The following is a 22,827-nucleotide window of genomic DNA, read 5'->3' as shown; positions in this document are numbered from 1 at the left end:
CCGAACATCTCCTCAATTATCTACAGTGCACTCCCCCAAATCAATCTTTCGTTAGGCTGCTGTTCCACGTGCCTTCTCAAATTTGCTGTTTCACCTAACTGCACCGGACTAATTAATAAGTCTTCAGGGAGGTTATACTGATGGTACTAATGATGTCTCAGCAGATCTTCATCATGGGCCTGAATTATAAGGAACTACAGCTCCTCATGATACCAACTTGTTGCCCTTATCTAATTGTTCACTCGATATAGCAACACAGTGTGTTGTCGATGGACTTTGGGAACCAGTACCACCCAAGGAGTCAGTGGCTTAACCTTCCGCATCGCCATACATGTCTACACCTGAGATAATCTATTCTAATACATTTACCCGCAGCTCATTGCCAGAAGATGAGTTCAGGCAAAGGGCAGAGATTATCTCGGCTGGACAGTGCCATTGTAATGACCTGAGTGAGAGCTCAGGCTCTACGGGAGTTGTTGTCTTTGCAGACCTGGGATGCACCAGTGGACACCGTCAGGTTATACTGTACACTGTAACACACAGCTCCAAGTGTGTTTGTGTGTGTATGTGTGTGTGGTGTTATGGTGGTGCACAATTAGCATGAGAGCCGCCATCTGTGGCCTCTATTCATGGTCTGACACAGCAGGTGTTGTGTCTGATGGAGGCTCGTGGGCTCATTCTGCAGACATTAGCCAGAGGAGAGAGTAAGGGCAGAGAGCACATTGCCTGACATGCTTATGTAACATAACATAAAGGTGATCATTAGTGGTTTCAGAGCGCTTTTAGCCATGCTATCAGCATGTAATGTCGGTCTGTCTGTTGCTTGATCAAAACATGAATCCTCGTGACTTTGGTGAGGTAAAGCAGCAGGTAAATGTTTTCCAGTGAAGTATCTTCACTTCTGCTTGATGGATTAGCACAAAACCTTCCTTGGTTCCTTGATAATGCATCTTAACTACTGATGTTTCCTGCGGCGCCACCATGAGGTCCACACTTATGTTGTAACAGCCTCACAGAGCTGCTAGTATGTAGACTTTTTTATATTTTGTTTTACTGTCCTTGTTTTATATTTCCCAGAAATTAAGTCATCAGTAGTTATAGTTTTACTGCTTTGGTACTGCAAATGCTGCACGCTTTCTTTTTGTGCATAAAACCCAGCAGGCATCACAAGTTTCAGCAGCTTCATGCCTCTGCAGCCTTAATGCCAGAGTTTGAGATTATTCATGGACGCGTGAGTTGAGAGGCAGAATTGGGTCCTATTACCAGAGATGAGAAAAAGGTCATTGTTGGCTGCTCACTCGAGAGAATTCCTCTCCAGCGAGAGAGACGTTATCAGCACAGCTACCTCATTATAAGACCTCACTCTGAGTCGAGGACCCCCAGGCCAGGAAGGATATTAAAGCTTAAAGGAATTTGCTGACATGGCAGGAGAGGCCATTCTCAACATCAACACAAAAACATCCAAATCATCCCACCTGGCAGTTTCAAATGGATTCAAGTGGTTCTCACTTGAAATGACTTGTGCCTTATGTATATAGCCATTAGAGGAACTGCTGAAGTAAGAAATCACTCACACCTGATGCTAATGTACTTTACCTGAATTAGTCAAATTGATGTCCAATTCCCTTCAAACACACATTCACCATATCAGAGTCATATAAATAATAAGAATATCTTAGATTCTTGTATTTTCTGATGTTGCAAGTACAGTATATATCAAAATATATGAACATAATGAACTACATCTCCTTATTATGCAATACATATAAACCAAAACATAATCTTAGTAATTAATTTTTTTTTATTGCTGTACACTGTCCACAACAGCCGTAAAACAATATGCATGTATGATTTCAATATGATTCAGCTAAGTGTCAGTATACTGTGATATTTAAGCATGACCCAGCCTCCACTCAGCCTCCCTTCTCGGCTTCTTTGTTCCCGTGTGCCATCTCCTGTAATCCCCTTAGACACACCACCTGCAGACTGTCTGTTATGTAAAGACAGGAGGAGATGTTATAAGGGCAGGCAGGACTGTCCTGCATCAGATAGCTGAGCACAGGTTGAAGAGTCCAAGCACACACCGGGACAGACCCTTCGTCACTGGGTTTCCCTTCCTGGGAAGCCAAGAGCTTGAGAGAGAGAGACAAGTGTTGCCTGGCATTTCACTCATTCCTGGTTTAACAGGAAGAACCCTCTAAAATGTTTTTCAGAGTCCCAAGACTGACTCCAGGCTACATCAGGCTGCTGCAGGTGAGTTTGAGCAGTTTTTAATAGTTCAGTTGTTACGTAAATGTGAACATTCACTCAAGGTTAGCAAGACCAAGCTGATACTGTAACCAGCCACAGAGTATTTTTATTTTCATGTACTGTAATTTTTACCCTCAGATATGTTGTGCCTCTAAAGCTGTCTTGGTTGCAGGAACACAAAGTGCTGAGTCATTGGAAGGTGCTTGCTATGATGTTTGCATTAGTGGATTGCACTTTATTGCGGAATGTTTTGATTAAAAACCTTAAAAGCAAAAAGGCCGAAAGCCCTCTCAATGTCTTGAATTTGAAGTTTGGATTACTCTGTGCTTGGCATGCTCTGTTTCTATTGGCCTTAAAGGAGGAGAAGAAAGTGGCAGATGAAATAATGTTGACAGTTCTGAGAGCGGCCAATGATGTAATGAAGTGTTTGCGAGACACTGGTTTTATGGGTACGTACAAAAGTTTATAGACAGAGACAGCGCATACAGCAGATTGCTTTCACTGAGCCTTATGCTGCCACTTTGCAGTCAGTTTTTCAGTCAAATTGTCTCAATATGATGAAATACAGAACAATCACATTATACATTATATTATATACACACCATCTATGGATATGAGTTTGTTCCAGTCACTATAGGAGGCTTTTTGTTTTAGCTCACAAAACACAATCACCTTTTTGGTGACATTTACCACAAACAATGGAGAAATCCGAGGCTGTGACAGTCCATTGCATTGTAAATGGAAATGGGAATTGGGTGAGTGAAATACAGGAATAGCTTCTTAACTGTCTGTGACACAGCTCCATTAGAAACTATGAAGTTTCTATTATTCGCCCCTCTATACTCTTTATGATTGTCAAGGGTCCACTGAGGAAATTGCCCATGTCGCAAAACAGACAAGCTTTTTGTTTGTCAAAAAGAGACAGACTGCGATTTGGTAAATGAGAGAAGATGAGTCTTTAATCTCTCTGGGACTGGTGGGAGGCCTAGATGGGGCGGGGGCTGAGGTGAGCACATTGTAGCTCACTCATGTGATGCAGACAAATGTTTGGAAAAAGGGCTGCAAGGCATGCTGTCCTCTCATGCTTTATAGGCCTGAAATTGGTGTGCATCCATGCATAGACTTTGGACATTAACAAATCATGACTATTTGATCACTATTTGACAGAAAGTTGTATTTTTTCTGGACTGCTTTGATCACAGCTGATGCAGTTTATTCGTCTCACACAATACCATTGAAATCCAACATTCCTCTGATCACATTTCACTCCCCGTTGTCTCCCCTTACAGACCCAGGCCTACCATAATGTGTCTGTGACGCCTCCAGCTGAGAAGACCGTGCCCGGCATGGCTATGCTGCTGGGGGCCTTGGGGATCGGGATGTGTGGCTACAGCTCCAGGCAGTTGGCCCTCCACCACAGGCCCTCTGCACGTGTGCTGCAGTTGGTTGGCACACACACTGACGCCAGCACAGTGGCAGCAGCCCATCGGACCCCCTTCCTGGATGTTAGTCGCCGGGCTGGGACCACCCAGGAGATCCCACCTCCCTCCTTTGTTGGCCAGAAAGTTCTCTTGAAATGACCCGTGAAGCTAGGTTAGATATAGATTGGTCAACATCACAGGTTGACTTCCAGTAACTACACTTATGCACATCTAAGATTGTAGCTATGCTGGCCCATTGCACCAATGCGGCCCATGTGCTCTCTGATCATGTGCAAGTGTGGATATTTGACTGACCTCAACCTTTATGTTGGCAGGAAGTTGGATGTCTCCTAATGAATTCTGTAACTAGCGCAACACATATGAAAATAGTTTAAACGCTCTTGGATTGAATCAATTAGTCACTAATATTAGAGGCTTTAATTCAGCGAGAGGGCACTAAGCAATATGAATGATTGGATGAGTACATAATGATGCTGGAACTTCCCAAAGACTGTCGCTGAATGTAGCTTGAAGGAACAAACATGTTTAATTTGGAGACATTGTGCATCTTTTTGAGGCATGGCCTAAAAAGGGACTGACGCTTGGCAGTGCCCACGGTACACAGATGGTTGGCAACCCTCTTCTCTGCGGCCCCACCGCCACCCCTTCCCTCCCCAGGCAGACGGCCACGTGTAAGTGCTTGAGCAGCCTATATCTGCCCATGACTTCAATTGATTTCCTCTGAGGAGGAGCAGGTGCCATCCATCAACAAGCCTTGGCGTTTGCTGCTAAGGTCTGGCATCGGCTGTCAATCAAGTGACAGTGGCGGAAGACGCGGGCTGGCTCAGTGACTGGTGCTTCCTGTGTTCAGAAAAGTTTAATTCTCCAAGCGTTTGGTCAGAGTGCTGAAAGCGTAGCAGAGTGGCAGGGCTGTTTTGTTGATCGAAAACTCCTAACAGGAGAAAGTTAAGTCGCGCAAACAACACAAACACCTTGCTGGATTATGAATCCTAATTTACCTGGCTGAGACGCTGCGGGTGGCAGGACGGCGAGGTAGACTGGTGATTTCTCCGGGATAAGCCTGTGTCCTCTGCGGGGATTACGCCAGGTGGAAAATCATTCCTGGCACACACAGTCATTCACCTAATCTGGTATTAGAGACAAGGGCTCATGAGAGGCAGACAGTCCCTGTGCATCCTAACTTTGTACCATTCCCCCTGCAGGGTCCACCGTTTGTCCCACTGTGATCCATGAATTTATAGATCATGGGACTGGTGTTTCCATTAGTGTTTACACCAAAAATGTAGCAGTGAGAAGGGACTTTGGCGAGACACTGAGTGTGGTTGAGAGTGTGTGCTGTGCCTTATGGATAGCACAGGGTCATACTGTCTTTATCGCCGCCGCCTCTTATTTTGATGAAATTTTTTTTAAATTCTACTGAATGTAGAGTTTTCCGTTTCAGATATTGTGAGTGAGAGATCATTTTATGTCTCCACAAGCAGGGGACACGTGATGGAGAAAGTTCACCAGGATTCTGGAAAGTTTTGATAAAAGAGGCTGTAGTGTTTCATCCCTTAGAGGTCAGATGGACCTTGTAATCCATTTTTTCATTGTTGAACAGCCATCCCTGCCTGTCTGCCCAACTGGATCAGCAGCTAGTTGTTGCAGGTTGGGAGTTTTTAGAGCCCTAATAGTGGCCCTCCCAAACACTAGCACAGTAGGTCACCGACAAAATGGCCATGATCCACTCAGCAGAGGGGGCTAATGGTTCCAGCTGGCATCAGACACTGAACAATTGGTCACCTTACTCTAGACAGAGACTGACAGCGATGAACAGTTTCATAATGGGGTTGTGATGGCCTCAAAACAACAGGATACGTCTGATGGAAAAATACACAGTAAACCTGCGTTATAAAACTTTTTGCGAACAGCTGATTCAGATATGTATTTAACATGCTCTTCATCTGTTTCAAAATCCAACCTGGAAGCACCTGTCATGCTGGCACAGTACTGCATTTTATCGTCACACTCATTTCACTTTCATCAGTGTGATTCAATGTGGGTGGAGGCTGCAGGTTGTGTAACGCACCTGGCTGGTTTTGATGGATTCTCTCTACACTGCAGTGGTGCACAGTGAGCACAGAGCACTGTGGAAACCTATTGATCTAAATCAGAGAGTGAGGGAGAGCTTGTCTCCTCACTGCAGCAAACTTCCTGTTTCACTCAGCACTGCACAGTTTATGAGAGAGAACTGCTGAGACAGTCCGCTGCCAGAAAGGAATATCTGAATACATGTTTGCCATTGGAATAAAACAGTATTCATCTGTTTGCTTGTTGTGGCCGTCACATTGCACACTGCTCATTCATTCCAGTCTGTAAAGGTCTACAAACTCCAGTTCAGCGCTGCCCATTGAAGGAGAGATTTGTTCTGTTAGCAATATAATTCAATGAAAAGATGTTGGATGAGCTATATGAAATAAAAGCATTTGGCAAACATGCTGCTCTATTTTTGCACTTAGTCACACCTGTGGGTCAGATTGTTTTTGTACAGCGTTGTGCGATGAAGTTGTGCTTTTTGTACCAAGAAATAAATGTGTTTTTAGTCAAAGTGCAATTCATGCTGTTTTGCTGTAAGTAGGCTTGAAGAGATTAGGCATACAGCTTTGGTACACTTGAATCATTCAGTCATGTAGATTTTAGACTTCGAACCTTCAGTATTGGGCAAAGGTTTCATCTCATGGGTCATCTTTGTATTAGTGTAAATCATTTCTCAGCTGCACTTGGAAACAGTAATTATAAAGAAAATCACAGTCTTTAATTGTGAAAACTGGTTAAACAGGTTTAGTGCTGGTAGTACCCGTTCACACTCTGCACATGCTGCAATCACCAATAAATATTTTAAGTCTCAAGACCAAAGATAACATTAAGCGCCAGTTAACTCAAAACGTACACGTGTTTCAGCATACTAAAGATACTCAGAATTTGAAAAAACAGAAGTAAAAACTATTTTTATTAAATGAAATTGAGGAAAGAGAGTTGGGTGAGTGTACTTAGCATTTTTGTGTATGTGCTATTTGTATAATGAGTAATATCTAATTAAATCTGTAAGGTAGCAGAGGCACAGCAGACCACTAAAATGGAAATAAGTTCCATTAACTTTAAGTTTTAGTGTTCTTTTATTTTGCCAGTAATTGGACGAGTGTGTGTGCATGTTGATTCAGACAGAATGAAATACAAATAATAAAAAAGAATGCCAAAGAGTAATCAGACAAGCAATTCAATTTATGAGCAAAAACATGCCACTTCAGTTTAGAGCATTCACAAGCATCTTTAAAATTCATATAATCTGTTGGATGCACAGGCCAAAACTCTCAGTGCCAAAGTTGGAATATATTTTATCTTGGCTGCTGAAAGCAGATATAAAGTTAAATTAGACTTTTCAGCCTGGGGGTGTCTCGCACAGTAGGTCAGTGGGTCATCGGCCTGTGAGCCAGCTGCATAAGTCAAGAGATAAGAGGGGCCACCACGCTTCACAGGGGCAACAGGTCCCTCTAACGCAGCCTAACTGTGCCCTCCAGTGGACGCAGCGGCGGTTATCGGCGCTATCGATCATCGATGTCCGCAGGGTTTTTTTTTTTTTCTCAATCTTTTCAGTACGGTTTTAAAATCAGCTTTCATCTGCTTACCGAGATGTTTCCACCTGCAAACTTTTTGCTCGGATTAAACTTTGCTCTGAAGAAACGCTCCTGCATTTGTCAGTCCCCCCGCGCAGTGAAGGCACGGCGGAGCTGCGCGCTCGGCTGAGCAGCGTGAAGAGGGAGAGTTCAGCAAACTGCGAACAAAAGGACCGGGGATCTATTTGTCCGCTTTCAAGGGTTTGTATGCACTTTTCACTGCTCTTCAAATCAAATGCTAGGTTTAAACGTACTGATTGACAAGTTAAGCGACTTTTCTGAGCACGTTTTCGAACTCTGGGGCACGCGCTTGATTCGGGTTTGCGTGTAAAAGTTTGGATTGCGCGTTAAAGTCTGCGGCGTTCAACAAAGCGATGTTTTAATCAAGCTGGATCGTTTGTGCTGGGGTTCTCATTTCTCATGTTACAGTTGATTCTCATCAGACGCATTTACTGTAAGCCTGACAGCTTTGTCACATGTGGTCACGGTGAAGCGCCCCGTTTCTCTTCCCTGTGATCAAACCTGATTGTGCAAACAGGCGGATTTTCTCCAAACATTCAACAGCAGCCTCCCTCAGCCTACCATGAACTTTAAGGCACTCAAGGTTTCTTGCACAGAGGCGCAGGCACTGAATTACTTCTCAGCTGGATAACAGTGCATGACTTCATCCATCATCTTACTGGATGCCCTGGTGTGGGTGTGTGTGTGTGTGTGTGTGTTGGTGTGTGTGCGTAGGTCACCTCCACAGTGCCACTTTTCTGAGTTGAGTGAAAGAGCAGCAAGCACCTGCAGGGCCCCATCAGTGGCCCAAACCCCATTACTGCAGTATGGGCAACTTTTCCAGCAAGGACGGCCATGCACCCACAGGTAGGTCAAAACACAAACACACACACATGCACACACTTATGAGCCTGCAATTCCTTGTTGTTTTCAAACTAGCTCTGGTCAGATAACCTCCCCTGAATCGCCTTTGTTCGGGCTCTGCGATCAGAAATGGGATTTTAAATATTTGGTTCTACACAGAGGCACCTAGCAGTGTGTGTGTGTGTGTGTGTGTGTGTGTGTGTGTGTGTGTGTGTGTGCGCAGAGCCAAGCCACCTTCAGGCTCTGATACATGTGGTAGAAGGAGGGGAAAAAAGAGAAACACAGGAAGAGCAGGGATGCTAGAGACTGTATGAAAGAGGGGTGGATAAGGGGTAATCAGGAAATTGAAGCAAAAGGAGAGGCAAGCAGAAAGTCTGTGCATATTTATGTGTGTGTGTGTGTGTGTGTGTGTGTGTGTGTGTGTGCTGAGCGGCAGCAGGAATCTTGGCAGCCCTCCTGTGTGTTGCTCAGTGAGTGGTCATTCTCCTCTCGTCCCTATGTGATTCGTTCTGGCCCCGCCGGGCCAGCTGTGATGAATCGGCAGAATTCCTCAGCTCAGCACAAGGGCAGCGGATTAATCATAGGAAGCCTAATGCTATCTGACACACATAGAGACCTCAATGGACGCACACACACATATACACACACACACACACACACACACACACACACTCACGCACACTCCGTCCCATTCAGTCAATCTGCCACCCGTGCCCATGGTTGGACGAGCACATTAAGGTTTGGAATGAAGAAATAAAAAGCAGGGGTGGCATGAGAAAGTTATTAGACAATCCCGTCATTCTTTCTCAGTGATTTGGCCTTACAGCAGGTGGTGTATGACTGCAAATGTTCGACTGCCGCTCTTACATCATTTGAGAAAAAAACCCAGTCGTGATGCTAGCCGCGAGGCTTTTGTCCAAACAAGGCAAAGGAAGAAAGAAAAGAAGGGAGACATGATGTCCAGTCATTCCCGTCGTTTCTTCAGTTATTATTGGTGGCGTGCTGTTTCGGGCGAGGAGCGCTGAGCCAAGAAAGTAAAAGTCACTTGTGTTATTGTTTTTGGGAGGAGTTTGGAAAGATTTGTGGCCGACTGCTGCAGAATTGGTCTGTGTGTGGGGAACATTTGTCCTCTGTGTTCTGTGTGAGTTCCTGAATTTGGAGAATGAGTGTCGCAGCAACATAGTGAATGAGCGGTCCAAGAGGAATGTCTATGAAAGCATTCATCTTCAGGGGCATGGTCTGGATGTCTGCTGGCTAATGAGGGCCTCGCTGCTCCGGTCACCTCAGTGAATGTTGTTTTCTCTGCCAGCATGACGGACTAGTGACTGTTAATCTGTTTTTTTCCTTCATTCTGTCCATGACTGAGCTGCTATGTCACTTCTCTTAATCTGTCATGCTGTGACTTGTGACACTTGTTCATAACTTTAAAGCCGCTCTCCACTCAAAATGGCTTTATGGTTGCTTCACTCGGATGTTTGACCTTCAGTTTGCAGAATGATGCATGTGCACAGTTTTAACCCTAGAAGTCTGTTTTCACGTTCGTCTGTTGAATAGGTTGAAGTTTAAGACATGAAGGACTTTGTGAACCGACCAATAGCAGTCCATTATGCATCTTACACATACACTTGTGACGTCTGTGTTTTTTTTTTTCCTCTAGGGGTCCATGGGGACAGTTTCCACACTCCTCCTGCATCTCCGCAGAGTGATGGGCCTGCTGTCATGCCCGGTGTCCCCCAGCTCCTTCCCCCTACCTCACCTCTACCTTCCTCTGCAGCCCCAGCTTCATCTCCACCTCCAGTCCCACTCCTCACATCCAGTGGGAAAAAAGCACAGCCCAGCAACACTCCGACCGCTTCCAGTCCCCCTCCTAACTGGAGGCCTCTTCCACCGGGCAGCTCAAATAGCTCCACTGTCAGCCCTGGAGTTAGCCTGGTGCACAACAAGCCAGGAAGTACTGTGGTTAAAGGACAAGCAGCTTTGGGGAGGAATGGGGGTCCTCCTACCTCCGTCCATCGGACTCTGGTCTCCCAGGGAAAGACTGTGGCCAGCAGCCCTATTAAGAGCCCCTCTTCCGTAGGTGGCGCCTCACCTGTGGGCAGCTCTTCGGGGCAGACCTGGAGCGAAAGGGACAGTGGTCTGAGTCAATCTTTACTACCTGCTCATGAAGCTGGGGACAGCCAGGACGAGGAGCTGGAGAAGCTGCTGGAGGAGTGTAGGACAACACTGGGTATCACTGCCAGTCAGGATGGGACCACGAACACAGCAGGCAAGTGTTTCTTTTTGTTCCTTAAATATACTTCATATACTGCTGATAAGTAGTATTCATGCCTGCAGAATTTTTCTTTGATCACTAAAACTTTTCATTTCGTTGTGCGCCTAATGTTTCCTGTTTTGAGAAGGGCAAATCTATTTCCTTGACATTTTTTCGTATTTGATATGCATCTGATGTCTTCTGACATTTCTGTATCCTTCCCTCAGAGATACTGAAGCATCTACTGACAGAAGTGGAGAGTTTGAAGAGTACTCTGCAGGTGAGCTGTGCCACAAAGGTTGTTTGCTTTTTAATATATTCTGGCCGGTTTCTTCTTCGCCAATGTTTGTCTGCGTGCTCAGTGTGGATCTAATGATATAGGAGCTTTTGCTAAACCTCTCCCCAGAACAGTGATTGTCCAGTCTTAGCATTTGTAAGTAGGCCCTGTATGCTTGTCCAGTTTGGGATTTCTCTATGTACAGTCTTTTTCTGGCAATTCCAAAACCAAAATACAAGACATGTAGCTTTAACCTTAGTCCTTTAGCACAATATCATATATGTAGCCATCAAGAGCATAATTAAGACTTCATTCACGAGGTTCTTGTTTTAAAAGGAGTCAGCTTGAAACATTCAAAGTTAGCCAGAGTCAATATTTCTGACACACTCATCGAAGTACTCAGCTTAATTTGCTCGATGATACAGCTGATAAAATCTGCGAATGACAGTCACCATGTCAGCCGGCAAAATCTAGAAAATGCTAGAAATGAGTAGTCTGCTTCTGTCTCTGCCAGTCTGAAATGAAGGATGTTGTTTTAAAAATGACTGGGATTTGACTGCATGTGTGCCATGCAAAAGGAGAACATTTGACGGACATGCTAACGGTAGCCAAGAGGAGTGGGGCTTTGTGAGTGGTCAGTTAGGGACCACACTGACAGAGGAAGTGCCTTGGCCTTCTTTAGCTTGTAGATTTGGAGCATTCATTTCTAAGTTTGTCTTTCGTTTCCCTCTAAATTGATATCTTTGATCCCTTTTTTCAGACATGAAAAAACTTTTTTTGCCAGCAAAGACTGATGTGGATAAGCTTAACAAAGTAAACAGGAGGTCCAATTATACATCAGTCAGAATAGTGCTTGTGACCTTTCGTCCAGGAGATAACACCAAAACACACCCTGTCAGCCTCCACCATCTCCTCCTGTCACAATAGACCTTGGAACAGGTCCCGCTGGGAGCTGCAGCTCTGCTAATTATGCTCTTCCTGTCCTCAGCTTCTCTTGAGAGGCCCAAAAGAAGGAAACCATTGAGATCATCTGCTGTCCAACAGCTGAACAGAGATAGTTGTCTATATTTGTCTTGAACGTTAGCGGGACACCTTTTGCCTTCATTATTCCAGACGTTATTTAAAACAACATAAAATTTAAGGCTTCCTTCACACACATTTCCTTCTCTTCCCTGGACTCCAGCAAAGGATGCGTGTCCAGTAGGGACCCACCAGCTGTTTTGGACCGACCCATTATTAGGTTCCAAACCCAAAGTTGAATAAACGACACACAATAAGAATAGAAATTCTCCAAGCATTCTTCAGTCCTATTGCTCAGGCGTTCCATGCTCTTATGAGGATGGTGATATGCTGCGGTAATTTCCTGTCAGTCGTTGGTTCCAATTCCTGACCCTCCCTTATGAGGATTGTAGCCAGAGGCTCCCAGCTTCCTTCAGATCTGCCACAGATTACAACAGCTGGAGTATGACCTCCAGTGCGGCTCCCTCGACCCATCTCTGTTCTTCCCCCTGTGGCTATCCTCGCTTCTATCATTCTTTTATTTTACCTGCTATGAGAATCAGAATAATTTTTCAATGTATTTCATTTCATTGCAAACAAGTCTACCCCAGCTCTTCTACTCTACACTTCCTTGGTGTCAGCTCCTTCTCTACTTGATATTCAATCCCTGCTCCCTCTCTCCCTTTCTTTCCTCTCTCCTCTGCTTTCCCAGGGACCTGGAAATATAGCGTTAAGGTCTTGCACAAGCCTTGCACAGGCCAGCTAAACCTCAGAGAGACTGTGGTATAGCACTGAGGGGTAGCCGTGTATTAGAAGTCAGGGGCAATCCAACACTGTGTTTACATGGGCCCTCGATAGGGTGATATAAGCTAGCAAAGCTCAACTTTATGAACCCTCTCGGTCTGCTCTGCTGTCCTGGGAGCCTTTTTGTGGAGAGCCGGGGAAGGGGAGTGCAGTGCAGAGGAGGGGGTTCACATTCGGCTGTTCAGGAGACAGAACTGGTTTTGTTTTGTGCTGTGTGGTGTGGTGGGGTGGCCAGTGACTGACTGGCCATGTGTTTTTGTGTGTGTGCTGCACGTGAGACAGAAGGCTCACAAACACATACAGATGCATTGAAAGCCTTGGCTGGTGCAGTAGGTTTTTAGCTTCAGAGGGAAACCTCCCTCCTCTTCCCTCGCTGTGCCTCTCTCCTTTTTCTTCATTCTTTCTCCATCAGAGGGCTGACCGCTCCTCCCTGAGCACAAGAACTCAAAACAATTACCCTCCAGCTTTTGCTGCAATGCTCCTCTCTCTCCCATCCCTCCCTTCCTCTCTCTGTCTTCTCCCCACCCCTCCTTTTTCTCGCTTCCTCACCTCCTGGTCTGTTCTTTCACTTCCATGCATCTTTTCATCTGACCCCAAGTTGCTTAATCCTTTTTTCTTGAGCCCTAACCTCCTTGTTTTTTGACCTTTTTCTCCATGTACTTTAAGTAGCCATTATTCTTCCAGGCACATTCTGTCAGCTAAGCCTTTCCTACACGCCTCTTCAGATGTCTTCATCCTTGTCTTTGCAAATTCTCCTCTCTGTCTCTGTTTATCCACAGTCATAATCTCTTTCTTAAAGTGAATTCTGAAAAGAAAACTCATGATTACCCAATGTGCAGTGAACTAAAAAGCATGTTATCCAGTGTACCATCTGTCTGTGCTTATGTGCACCACCAGTGTTCAATTGTCTTAACCAACAAAAATGAAAACACTCCATTCATGGCTGGGTAGTGAGTGGGTGTGTGTGTGTGGGTGGCTGGTCAGATTTGTGTTCCCTCCCTCCTGGAGATTTAGTGGATCTCAAAGCACTGCTTTGGAATCAGTTCCAGGTGAATGCTGCTGGAGATTTCCAGGAATGATCTCCAGGTTCCTTCTGCTCTATTGTCTCCTTGCTAGGCTGCTCCACCAAGCCAGACTCAAAAAAAAAGGCCCTGTATGTGGAGGCCACGGAGGCTGCTCACATGTAAAATGAAGATTTATTGTATTGTGGAGGGTTGGAGGAGGGGACTTGTGTGCACGCTGTGTCGAATTTGCAGTGCAGAGTAAATGACAGTGACTCGGGACCCTTTCCTTTGATGCCTGTGGACTTTTAGATATGCAACTTGTCGGCTCTACCAAGTCATTTTCACATGCCAGCTGGGGGGTATTTGGCCATTTTGTGTGTGTCTGACTGCCGAAGAGGGAATGAAATGTCCCTTAATAGATGTAACGGTGTATTCAGCCACTTTTTTGAAAACACACCACAGGCTGTGGAAAGCTGGTGAGAGGAAACATTACGGAGCTGGGATGTTTCCCCAAGTATGTATTAGTAAGACTGGGTGTGGAGGTGAACTAAGGACGGATGGTTGGACACACACACATACAAACACAAATACAGTTTCCAAGTGTGCTTGAGCCTTCCACATATTGTCAGGAACTCAGATGTGCATCAACAGTGTATCTGTGTGTGTGCGCCTGTGAATGCTGGATACCACATCTGGTCTTGCAGTGGGGCACTAGGTCAACTCTTGAGGGAGTACAAACATGTGTATGCGTGTGTGTGTCTTAAGATTGACAGTCCACACCCTTATCTCAGTGTGACTGAGGAGTGCCCCTTCCTGTTTCCTTATACAGACACGCTCCAGTTGGAGTGGCCACGTCCAGATAACTAAGGCTCTCTGAAGACCAGATCCAAGTGGGTTTTTCAGTGTTACTCAATCTAAACTTTTCCCAACAGAGATCTGTCCTATTATACATTTGACACATGTCGCCAGGCAGAGTGTGCAGCTTACCCTGAACGTGTAGATGTGTGTGGTTTGGTGGTGAGGGAAAAGAATAAATGAGGTATATGTGTGTGAGAGAAGAGGGGAATATATGTGTGGGTGGGTGTGTGTGTGTGTATCCAGTGTAATCAGGTCCAGCTGTGGTCTTGAGTCACTGGTCATAAGAGGGGGTGACTTGGCTCAGATATCCACTCCTCCTCCACATCTTCATCCATTCTTCATCTACTATAATTACCAAGCTTCCCAGCCCCTCTGCCCCTCAGCGTTCCCTCACATCTCTCTGACTCATTGCTCCACAGGCAGTTTTTAAGTTTGTGCCTGATTTCAACCACTTTCATTGTCCTACCTCTCTCCTTTTCCTCCATTCCCTCTATACTGTCATGATATTGGTTGCTCAACATTTTTTTTCCTTTTTTTTTTAATGATCTGGTATCGTTTACTGTCTCGCTTCATTGGTTCCGAGTGCGTCTTTTGATGTCTGGGGCAGTGTTTGTGCATGTTCGAGGCAGTAACGCTCTTAAAGAGTGAAACCTGAAAACTTTTCCTGCGTCGCTCACCCTCAAAGATATGAAACAGAGTCATCAGTGACACAGGAGGCAGTTTCACAATGCTCCCAAAATGTTGCTTCAGTCTGTTTTTTCTGTCTGTGTCCAGACTTGTTTGCAGCCTTTTTTTATATAATTGAACTCATATTCCCATTTAGTCGATGTTGACATCAGTAAAACACTTTGAGCAAAACCCTTTGGCTCACAATTCAGTTCTGCCCCATTAGAGTTGACTCCACTCCCCTCTGCTTGCTGAGGCTTGCTGCTCAGTTCAGTTCAACCCTCCTAATGAAACTCAAATGGATATTTGATTGTTCACTTGATTATAGTCATTGTCTGCTGAAGGTTCATTGTATTTTTGGCGGTCATACTGGTTTGGGTTCAAAAATGTCCGTTTTAATCCTTTGTATGTATTGCGGTCAGTTATCGTAGAAAATGATTGGCAGTAGAATAAGTTTGAATAGGAAGAAATGTCTTTTTGTCAGTTACACCAGCAGCTCAGGATGAAGTGTAATAATGTTGATGATCCTTTAATTTCTCACCTCGCACCAACATCAATTTGTGACTAAATGCCCACAAAACTAATGGCAATCCCACCAGCCTCACAACTGTAAGGAGCACTCACCATGAAAAACACAACTTTCCGCAAGACTGTATGAGTTGATGTGCCATGGCTAATATTCTGCACATAAACACATCTACTGTTTCCCCTTCAGACGGAGCGTGGAGAATGGCTGCAGTTCCAGGCTGACCTGCAGGTGGCGGTGTCGGTGGCAGACCGCCTGAGAGCCGAGGCAGAAGAAGAGCTGACTGCGCTCCGGACGGCGCACAAGGATGTCGAAAGGGAGTTGGTTGCTGCCCAGCAGCGGCAGAAGGAGGCTGACATGCAACTGGTCACCCTGAGAGGGGAGTTAAAGGAGAGCAGGCAGAGACTGGCTGCCTTCACACAGGCTCCATGTCAGGAACCAGAGAGGCCACATGGAGAACCAAACAACAGCCCTGAAGGCAAAGAAGGAACCCAGAGGGGCAGGGAGAGGGGCGTGTACAGGGTTGGGCAGGAAGCGAGGGAAAGCAGGAGTCACAATGAATTCACGAAGAATGTCGCAAGCGAGGAGGCCAGAACAGGCTGCAAAGGTGTGACCAAACGGTACCTGAGAAACGTGACCAATGAGGACAGGGGTGGAGAGGAGGTGCGATCCGGCGAGACGCGGCGGACGGTAACCACAGAGAGGTCAAGGTGAGATAAACTGTTTGACCTTGTGCTTTTTGGGTGAATATACGAAAACAAATAGCATTTCTGCAGCACATTGGTGAATCATGTGTTCAGTCAGATATTTCACAACAAAGCCTCTTTTTTGTCTCTCACATTTTTTGCCTGTGACGTAGCAGTCACCAATGGATACCAATCACCAAATTTGGTCAGGACTGTGATTGTGGTTTCTGTTTTTTTTTTTTTTTTTTTTTGTCTTGCACTCAAACCACAGGCCTTCACAGGGCCACTTGAGGACAGCTTGAAGCACTTCATCTATAGCTGTTACAAAGTGAAACAGCTGTTGCAGAAAAAAATGCCATGAAAAACATGGTTTGTTTTAATGGGTCTGCTCTCCTCACTATGTGCTGTAATGTTGCAGAAGCCTGTCCAGATTACCTGCTTCCTCAGACTCCCCCGCCATGCAGAATGGAACTTCCCAGTCTAATACTGCCTTAACACTTGGCCCTACAAACAAGGTGAGATATGTTATCTTGATGAAGATTGTTCATTAGGGTTTGGTTGTTAGCCAGGGAATGCTTACGCACTTAACCCAATGTTTGCTGTTCATGTCATGATTTTGACTTAATTTGAATGAATCGTCTTTGTTTTAAAGAACTTGGGGCAACTAAGAAGCCAAAGAACTCTGGATTGGCAGGACAGCAGGCCAAGCACTGACACAGGTGTGTGTATGTGCGTACAAAATGCTTGTATACAATGTGTCACAGTATGCTTGTGTTTGTGGTACAGCTGTTTCTTCATTTTACCACTTTTAAAAATGTTAAAGGTCCCCTGTGGAGTTTTTGACCACCAGCTACGCTATGGAGAAATGTTTTTACAAGTGGGTCCCCGTTTTGTTTGTATTGCACATGTGCACAAGGACACACAAAATAATCGATGGCGGTTACGTGGCAGGAAATTTACCAGTGTGCCACCAAAGACAGTGAAGACGAAGGCTGCTAGCAAGTAGCAACTGTAAACAATGTGGGTTTGAAAGTATTGAAATCAGGTTTACAAATGTTACACAAGGAAGGAAATGCATTCAACATGTTTGTTAGACCTCAAGTATACACAGAATGCATTTAGGTAAGAAAGACTGAATGTTAAACTAACCTTTGTTTGTTTGCAAGAAAACTTCACAGGGCGCTTTAAAGCTGCACTAATCAGCATTTTCTTCTAAACAATGACTCACATGGTTATGCATAATCACAGCTCACAGGTAGTTGTTACCCAGCTCTGCAGTCAAGGGCGTAGGTTTGGTTTTAAATTTGGTGGGGACATGTTTTGTCGAATGGCTAATATGCACACTTGTGTATGTGTGCACTTTCTCTTTTTTCTTCCACATGCACACATGCACAAATCTTAACACAAAGAACTTCTCTTGGCTACATGTTGGTTTCATTCAGTATGTATTTGTTGCTATAACTTGGCTAAAGTTACATTAAGAAAGTTGTCTGAGCAGTGATCAGAAATGAGCAAATACCTTCCACTTCTATTTTAAAATATCATCGGTTGAATGATGATAGTTATTTAGCAGTACCTTGTCATTGATTGGAACACGTCCCTACTGTCCATACTGAAATCTTGCCTTTGTCTGCAGTTCCCCTCAGGTCTATAGAGGCTTTTAGTGTCTTTCAGCTCACTGAAAGCTCACAAACAGAGCTTGAAGAAGAATGAATCCTGGAAACTCAGGTCCAAATGAATGCTAATCTTTCTCTGCATCTGCAGAGTATGATACATGGGGAGTTGTTTGCTAACTAATACACTCAGTGAACATCCATGTTACAGCTTGCTCTGCTGTCCCCAAGTGGTCAAAAATCAGTTAATGCTTCTTTAAATATGCAGTAGTTCATGTTAACATGAGCATTCAGAATGACAGCATGCTGTTGAGTTATGAAGTATGATTGCTTCTTCACAGGGAAACGTGAGGAGTCTCTAAACAAGTACAACTCTGCTCTCACTGAGCTGCCTCCCATTAAGTGAGTCTACACACACACACACACACACACACACACACACACACACACACACACACACACACACACACAAGACAAAGCATTGTGTCCAAGAGACCAGCTCGATTGCTACAGTACATCCTGTGTAAATCTAATTACCCATTTTGACCCGAGTACATTTATCTGGCAAACTCATAAAGCTGGATGGGATTGGAGCCAAAACACCTCTCTTACTTGAATCAATGTGTTAATTAATGTTTCAGCTGTGTGACAAGATTTTTTTTTATATAACGCCACAAAAGCCCAGCTGATAACAGCAACTCTTGCAGTGTTTAAATGAAAAGATTTGAAGCCCTCAGCAGTTTGTATGTTGTTGCTGTCAGGTCCCAGGATGGTTTCAACCTGCTGCTGCGGCGCCACGGAGGCTCGAAGAGAAACTCGCTGCTGCGCTGGTGTCAGAGCCGAACACAAGGCTATAAGGTTTTGTTGTCTTTGTTAAGGCTGCACTATGTGATATTTCATAGAATTTTACACTGGTCTTAAAAGGCTAAACCATAATTTAATACAAGTAATTGAATAGCATTTTCCCAAGCAAGCTAATGTTGTATTGAAGATAATATTTGACAACTTGTGTTTGTGTGGTTCAGTCAGGATGGACTAATTGAAAGAAGGACTGAAAGAGTTACTGAATAATGAACTTATTTGATGTACACAAGGGCAAGTATTATGAAAGATGAGTGTTTGGTGATTAGAGAGTTGTATGAGAACGTTGGAGTCCCTGCACTGTTTGTGGTGAAGAACAGAGAACATTGAGCCTGGCCGGATGGTCTGGATTGATGTGATCTGGATCTGTGTCCTGTCATGTGGACACTGATAGCCCTGATGACAAAAGCTGTCTAATGTCTGATGATGAAATGACAACTGACAGCTGCAACAAAGAGAACAGATTTCAAAATTCTCACAGCAACAAGACAATTGGCTCACAGAGGTTGTGGTAAACTCTGATTGGTTAATGTGTATGAGGGGCTGGCCTTTAGTCAGCTGATTGGAAAAACCTAAACAGTGAAAGTTCAATACTGTCCTCCTGCTTAATTTTGTATCATGCATTATGGGTTATATACATAATGCACATGTAAAAGTGTTTAGGTATTGTGATCAGGAGCTTTTGTCTGTTGCCGTTGCCATACTTTCCCCCTGACTTGAAGAGGTGTCTCATTGCTTTTGATATTCTCACTATGAAGTCAGATTTCTGTTTTTTGAGCATCTCTTGAATGCATTGTGATTTTTGGATTACATACCTCAGTAGACCCTTTTCACAGCATTCTGACTTGTCACTGCAGGAAAAGCACAGGCGTTGCTAATACAATTTTCAATGGCTGTGCTCTGTTCAGGTGTCCCAGTAAGCCCTGACAGTAAGCCAGCATACACTACACAATAGTAGGACCGTTAAACTGAAGCAGCTTAATGGAATTCAGCCATTCTGTGAAAAATGCCTGCTTCAAGTAGTTCTCCCTCTGGAGTTTCAATTGACTTTTGCAGCTTAACCAACTGGTTCCCTTGTGTCACTGCAATCTTTTCTGTCTTTTCACCCCGAGCAGAATATCGACATCACCAACTTCAGCAGCAGCTGGGCCGATGGTCTCGCCTTTTGTGCTGTCTACCACACCTACCTCCCCTCGCACATCCCTTACAGCACTCTTACTCCAGAGAACAAGGTAGAGACCGTGCCCGGTGCCTGTTAAACGAATCGGACCAAGTGATTTATGGTGTTCAACTCATCGATTCATATTTGTCTTTGTAGAGGGAGAATCTCAGCCTGGCATTCAAAACTGGAGAAACTGTCGGGATCGCACAAACTCTGGTAAGCCTTGGTGTCTTTTATAGAAAAAAAAACACAAATCGTTTTATAGTAAAGCTTCATCTGACTTCTATGACAGATTCCAGGTTGATTTTGAGCTTATAATCTTATGTGAAATCTTTGCTTCACAGACGGTAGAGGAGATGCTGAGAGCGGGCGGTCCTGACTGGCAAAGGGTCCTGAGCTACATGGAGAGCATCTATCGTCACTTTGAGATGTGACTGTAGGAGGTACTGATAGACAATCCCACCATAGCGGATCCTTACGGAGTCCTCAAAGGAAACTACATGTGTTGTTTAAATGATGGCTACTTTACTCTACCTTTGTTGGGTGTCTGGAAACGGAAGAAACCAATGTTCTTCTGTTAGGAAAAAAAAGGCATTCAAAGCTGCAGTTCGCAACTTCTTGACATCAACATGTTTGTTTTTGCTTGCGTTAAAATGCAGGATATCTTAGACTCAACAGTAACGGTGGCGAAAACTTTTCCGTGTATTTTTAATGTGACTTTGCAGATGCTGGCTCAGGCAAGAAAAAGAGCGTGTTGATTGTTAGTGCACTTCACATACTTACTGAGTAATAAATACTGTTACTGCATACAATCCAGTATGAAGAATGAGGAGAATGTGTAATGAACAAAACAACACTGGACAAAAATACTTCCTGTCTAGCCTTTTTGTTAAAGACATATTTTATGATGAAATTGTTAAAGAGTGATACCAGGTGGAAGTGACACAGCGCAGTATTCAGTTTGGTTTGTTACCATCGGCTCCACAGTCAGTATTTCATTCACTTGTTGTCTTTCATATGTTCAATCAGATGACATTTCACATGCATCTGTATGTCATGTGAAGAATTTAAAAGCAGACAGAGGAGAGAATCTAACCAACTGAGGAGTAGGGGAACACCACCTTTTAATACAAAAAGAAAAAAAAAATAGCTCTGCATGGAAATGAAGCTTTCCAAAAACATAAGCTACCATGACCGCCATAGACCATCAGAATATCTGGATCCTTTTATAGCATCCCTTTGAAGATGTACAGGTAGAGTTGCTGTAAATGTCTCCACACTGGTACTTCACAAGCCAAAAGTACTGTATTACATCATGTCCTTCATCAGATCTGAAGGCAGGCCTTGAACTGCACATTGTTTTATCTGCCAACATGTTTTGCCTGTTAAACTTGTCTGTGATGCTCTGCAAAGACTCTACTTTTTCCTGGCCCTTTTAGCACTCTGTAAATATGCACTTTTGTCAGCACTTTTTTGGTGTAAAGATGTAATAATATACAGTACAGATGTCACACAGCTGCTGGAGCCTTTGAAGGGCTCGGTAGGCATTCAGTAGCAAGGCTGCAGACCAGTCAGAAGATTTGTCAAGTTCAAATGTCTGTTTTTGAAAAACAGGAAACGCAGTGAGTGTGTGGCGAAGGTCAAAATCTAAGACGTGCTTCCATGTTATCACACGTGTGCCAGTGCTGTTTTGGTGATCAGGGATGTGCATTGCAGGAATGATGTCGACACAGGCTTACGCGTCTGGTTGCAACATCATCTCATGTCACACCTGCATCCTCACAGACCCATGAACGCATCCTCATGCTGCACCAGTGCTGAGAAACTAACAAACTGGCTCTGTTTGGACAAGTTTGTTGCCAAAGTCATACGTGCCAAATGTTGGAAAAATAATCCTTTTTTTGTGGAAGTAGACCATTGTAAAACATGTTTATATGTAACTAGTGTGAAAAAAAACATACCAAATAAATAAAATGTTAATATGAAGCAATTGATGTTGTGTGGATTTTGGATATAGCAGTGCCTTTCAAAGGAAATTTTGAGAAAATTGAACATAGAACATCCATTTATGTGCTTCGAGGCGTGTAAAGTAGTCCCATCTCTTCTGGCTTAGTCCAGGTTCTCCATTAGGCAGGAACAAGCAAATTTGAAGTGCTAAGTTAACCTGGACTCTACTACCCTCTGCTGGTAAAGAAGCATTAATACAGGTTTTTATTTTGCCTGGATGTCCCTCAGTGACAGTTTAAATTACTGCTTAGTGGCTAAAATGTGCTCCCATGATGTCAGCTCATCTCCTCCGTGTTGCTATTTTTGTTATTTTGTGTAAAATGCATTTTTCTGTCACACTTGGGTAAAGTGCAAAACACAATGGTAGCAATATGTGACATCCCTTTTTCCAGTTAAAACAAACTACACAGAACAGCAGTGGCTGTTTTGGATAGGGGCTGTTTGAACAAAGTAAACTTCATTTTCTCCCAAGACAAAGCCTCGCTGACACCCCACGATTCTGTTGTCATGTGTTGTCACAAGCTAATTAAAATGTCAAACCTGTTTACCACATAGCTGCATTGTGATAATATGGACTTGTTTTTCAAGGAGGCGGTATGAAGTATTGAAATGTTTACGAAAACACTGCAGATTGAAATAGCAGCCTCTATTTTCAGATAACATGCCAAGAATTAAACTCCCGGGTGGTTTTGTGTCACATATTGCATGCAGAGTTGTGCTCCTTCTGACATTCAAGACATATTTTCTTCTCAGTATGGATGAAGTAACGCCAGAGCGTCTCTCTGTGCTTTGGACAGCACTGGGAATTGTCAAACCCTGAATAGACAGACGAGACGCATCCCCCTGGGCAAAGGCGTTAAAGAGTGTGTGAGCCCATTCCACTTCCTCCTTTGTGTGTGACAAA

General features: G+C 44.2%; 2 protein-coding genes across 2 annotated transcripts; both read left to right on the top strand.

Moving 5' to 3' along the window:
- The first annotated feature begins 2,003 nt into the window (after positions 1 to 2,003).
- LOC143332168 (uncharacterized) lies at positions 2,004 to 6,285 on the top strand. The gene is made up of 2 exons (XM_076749458.1): positions 2,004 to 2,253; positions 3,540 to 6,285. The coding sequence occupies exons 1-2, from the start codon at positions 2,203 to 2,205 to the stop codon at positions 3,828 to 3,830; spliced, it is 342 nt and encodes a 113-aa protein (XP_076605573.1). The 5' UTR covers positions 2,004 to 2,202; the 3' UTR covers positions 3,831 to 6,285.
- A 1,156-nt stretch (positions 6,286 to 7,441) lies between these two features.
- LOC143331234 (uncharacterized) lies at positions 7,442 to 21,904 on the top strand. Its single transcript, XM_076747913.1, has 12 exons — positions 7,442 to 7,546; positions 8,081 to 8,212; positions 9,867 to 10,475; positions 10,688 to 10,740; positions 15,784 to 16,304; positions 16,699 to 16,795; positions 16,933 to 16,999; positions 18,235 to 18,295; positions 18,655 to 18,751; positions 19,870 to 19,986; positions 20,073 to 20,132; positions 20,261 to 21,904. Exons 2-12 carry the CDS (start codon positions 8,173 to 8,175, stop codon positions 20,348 to 20,350), a joined length of 1,812 nt encoding a protein of 603 aa, XP_076604028.1. The 5' UTR covers positions 7,442 to 7,546; positions 8,081 to 8,172; the 3' UTR covers positions 20,351 to 21,904.
- Positions 21,905 to 22,827: the final 923 nt, after the last annotated feature.

Source organism: Chaetodon auriga, chromosome 14, assembly GCF_051107435.1.
Source record: "Chaetodon auriga isolate fChaAug3 chromosome 14, fChaAug3.hap1, whole genome shotgun sequence".
Lineage (NCBI taxonomy): Eukaryota > Metazoa > Chordata > Actinopteri > Chaetodontiformes > Chaetodontidae > Chaetodon > Chaetodon auriga.
This window is presented reverse-complemented; position numbering and strand designations above follow the sequence as displayed.

Coding starts and splice junctions, on each gene's coding strand:
- LOC143331234 (XM_076747913.1), top strand. CDS start 8,173: ATGGGCAACTTTTCCAGCAAGGACGGCCATGCACCCACAG. Junction 10,476..10,687: donor TGGGACCACGAACACAGCAG/GCAAGTGTTTCT, acceptor TCCTTCCCTCAG/AGATACTGAAGCATCTACTG. Junction 20,133..20,260: donor TCGGGATCGCACAAACTCTG/GTAAGCCTTGGT, acceptor TTTGCTTCACAG/ACGGTAGAGGAGATGCTGAG.
- LOC143332168 (XM_076749458.1), top strand. CDS start 2,203: ATGTTTTTCAGAGTCCCAAGACTGACTCCAGGCTACATCAGGCTGCTG. Junction 2,254..3,539: donor GCTACATCAGGCTGCTGCAG/GTGAGTTTGAGC, acceptor CTCCCCTTACAG/ACCCAGGCCTACCATAATGT.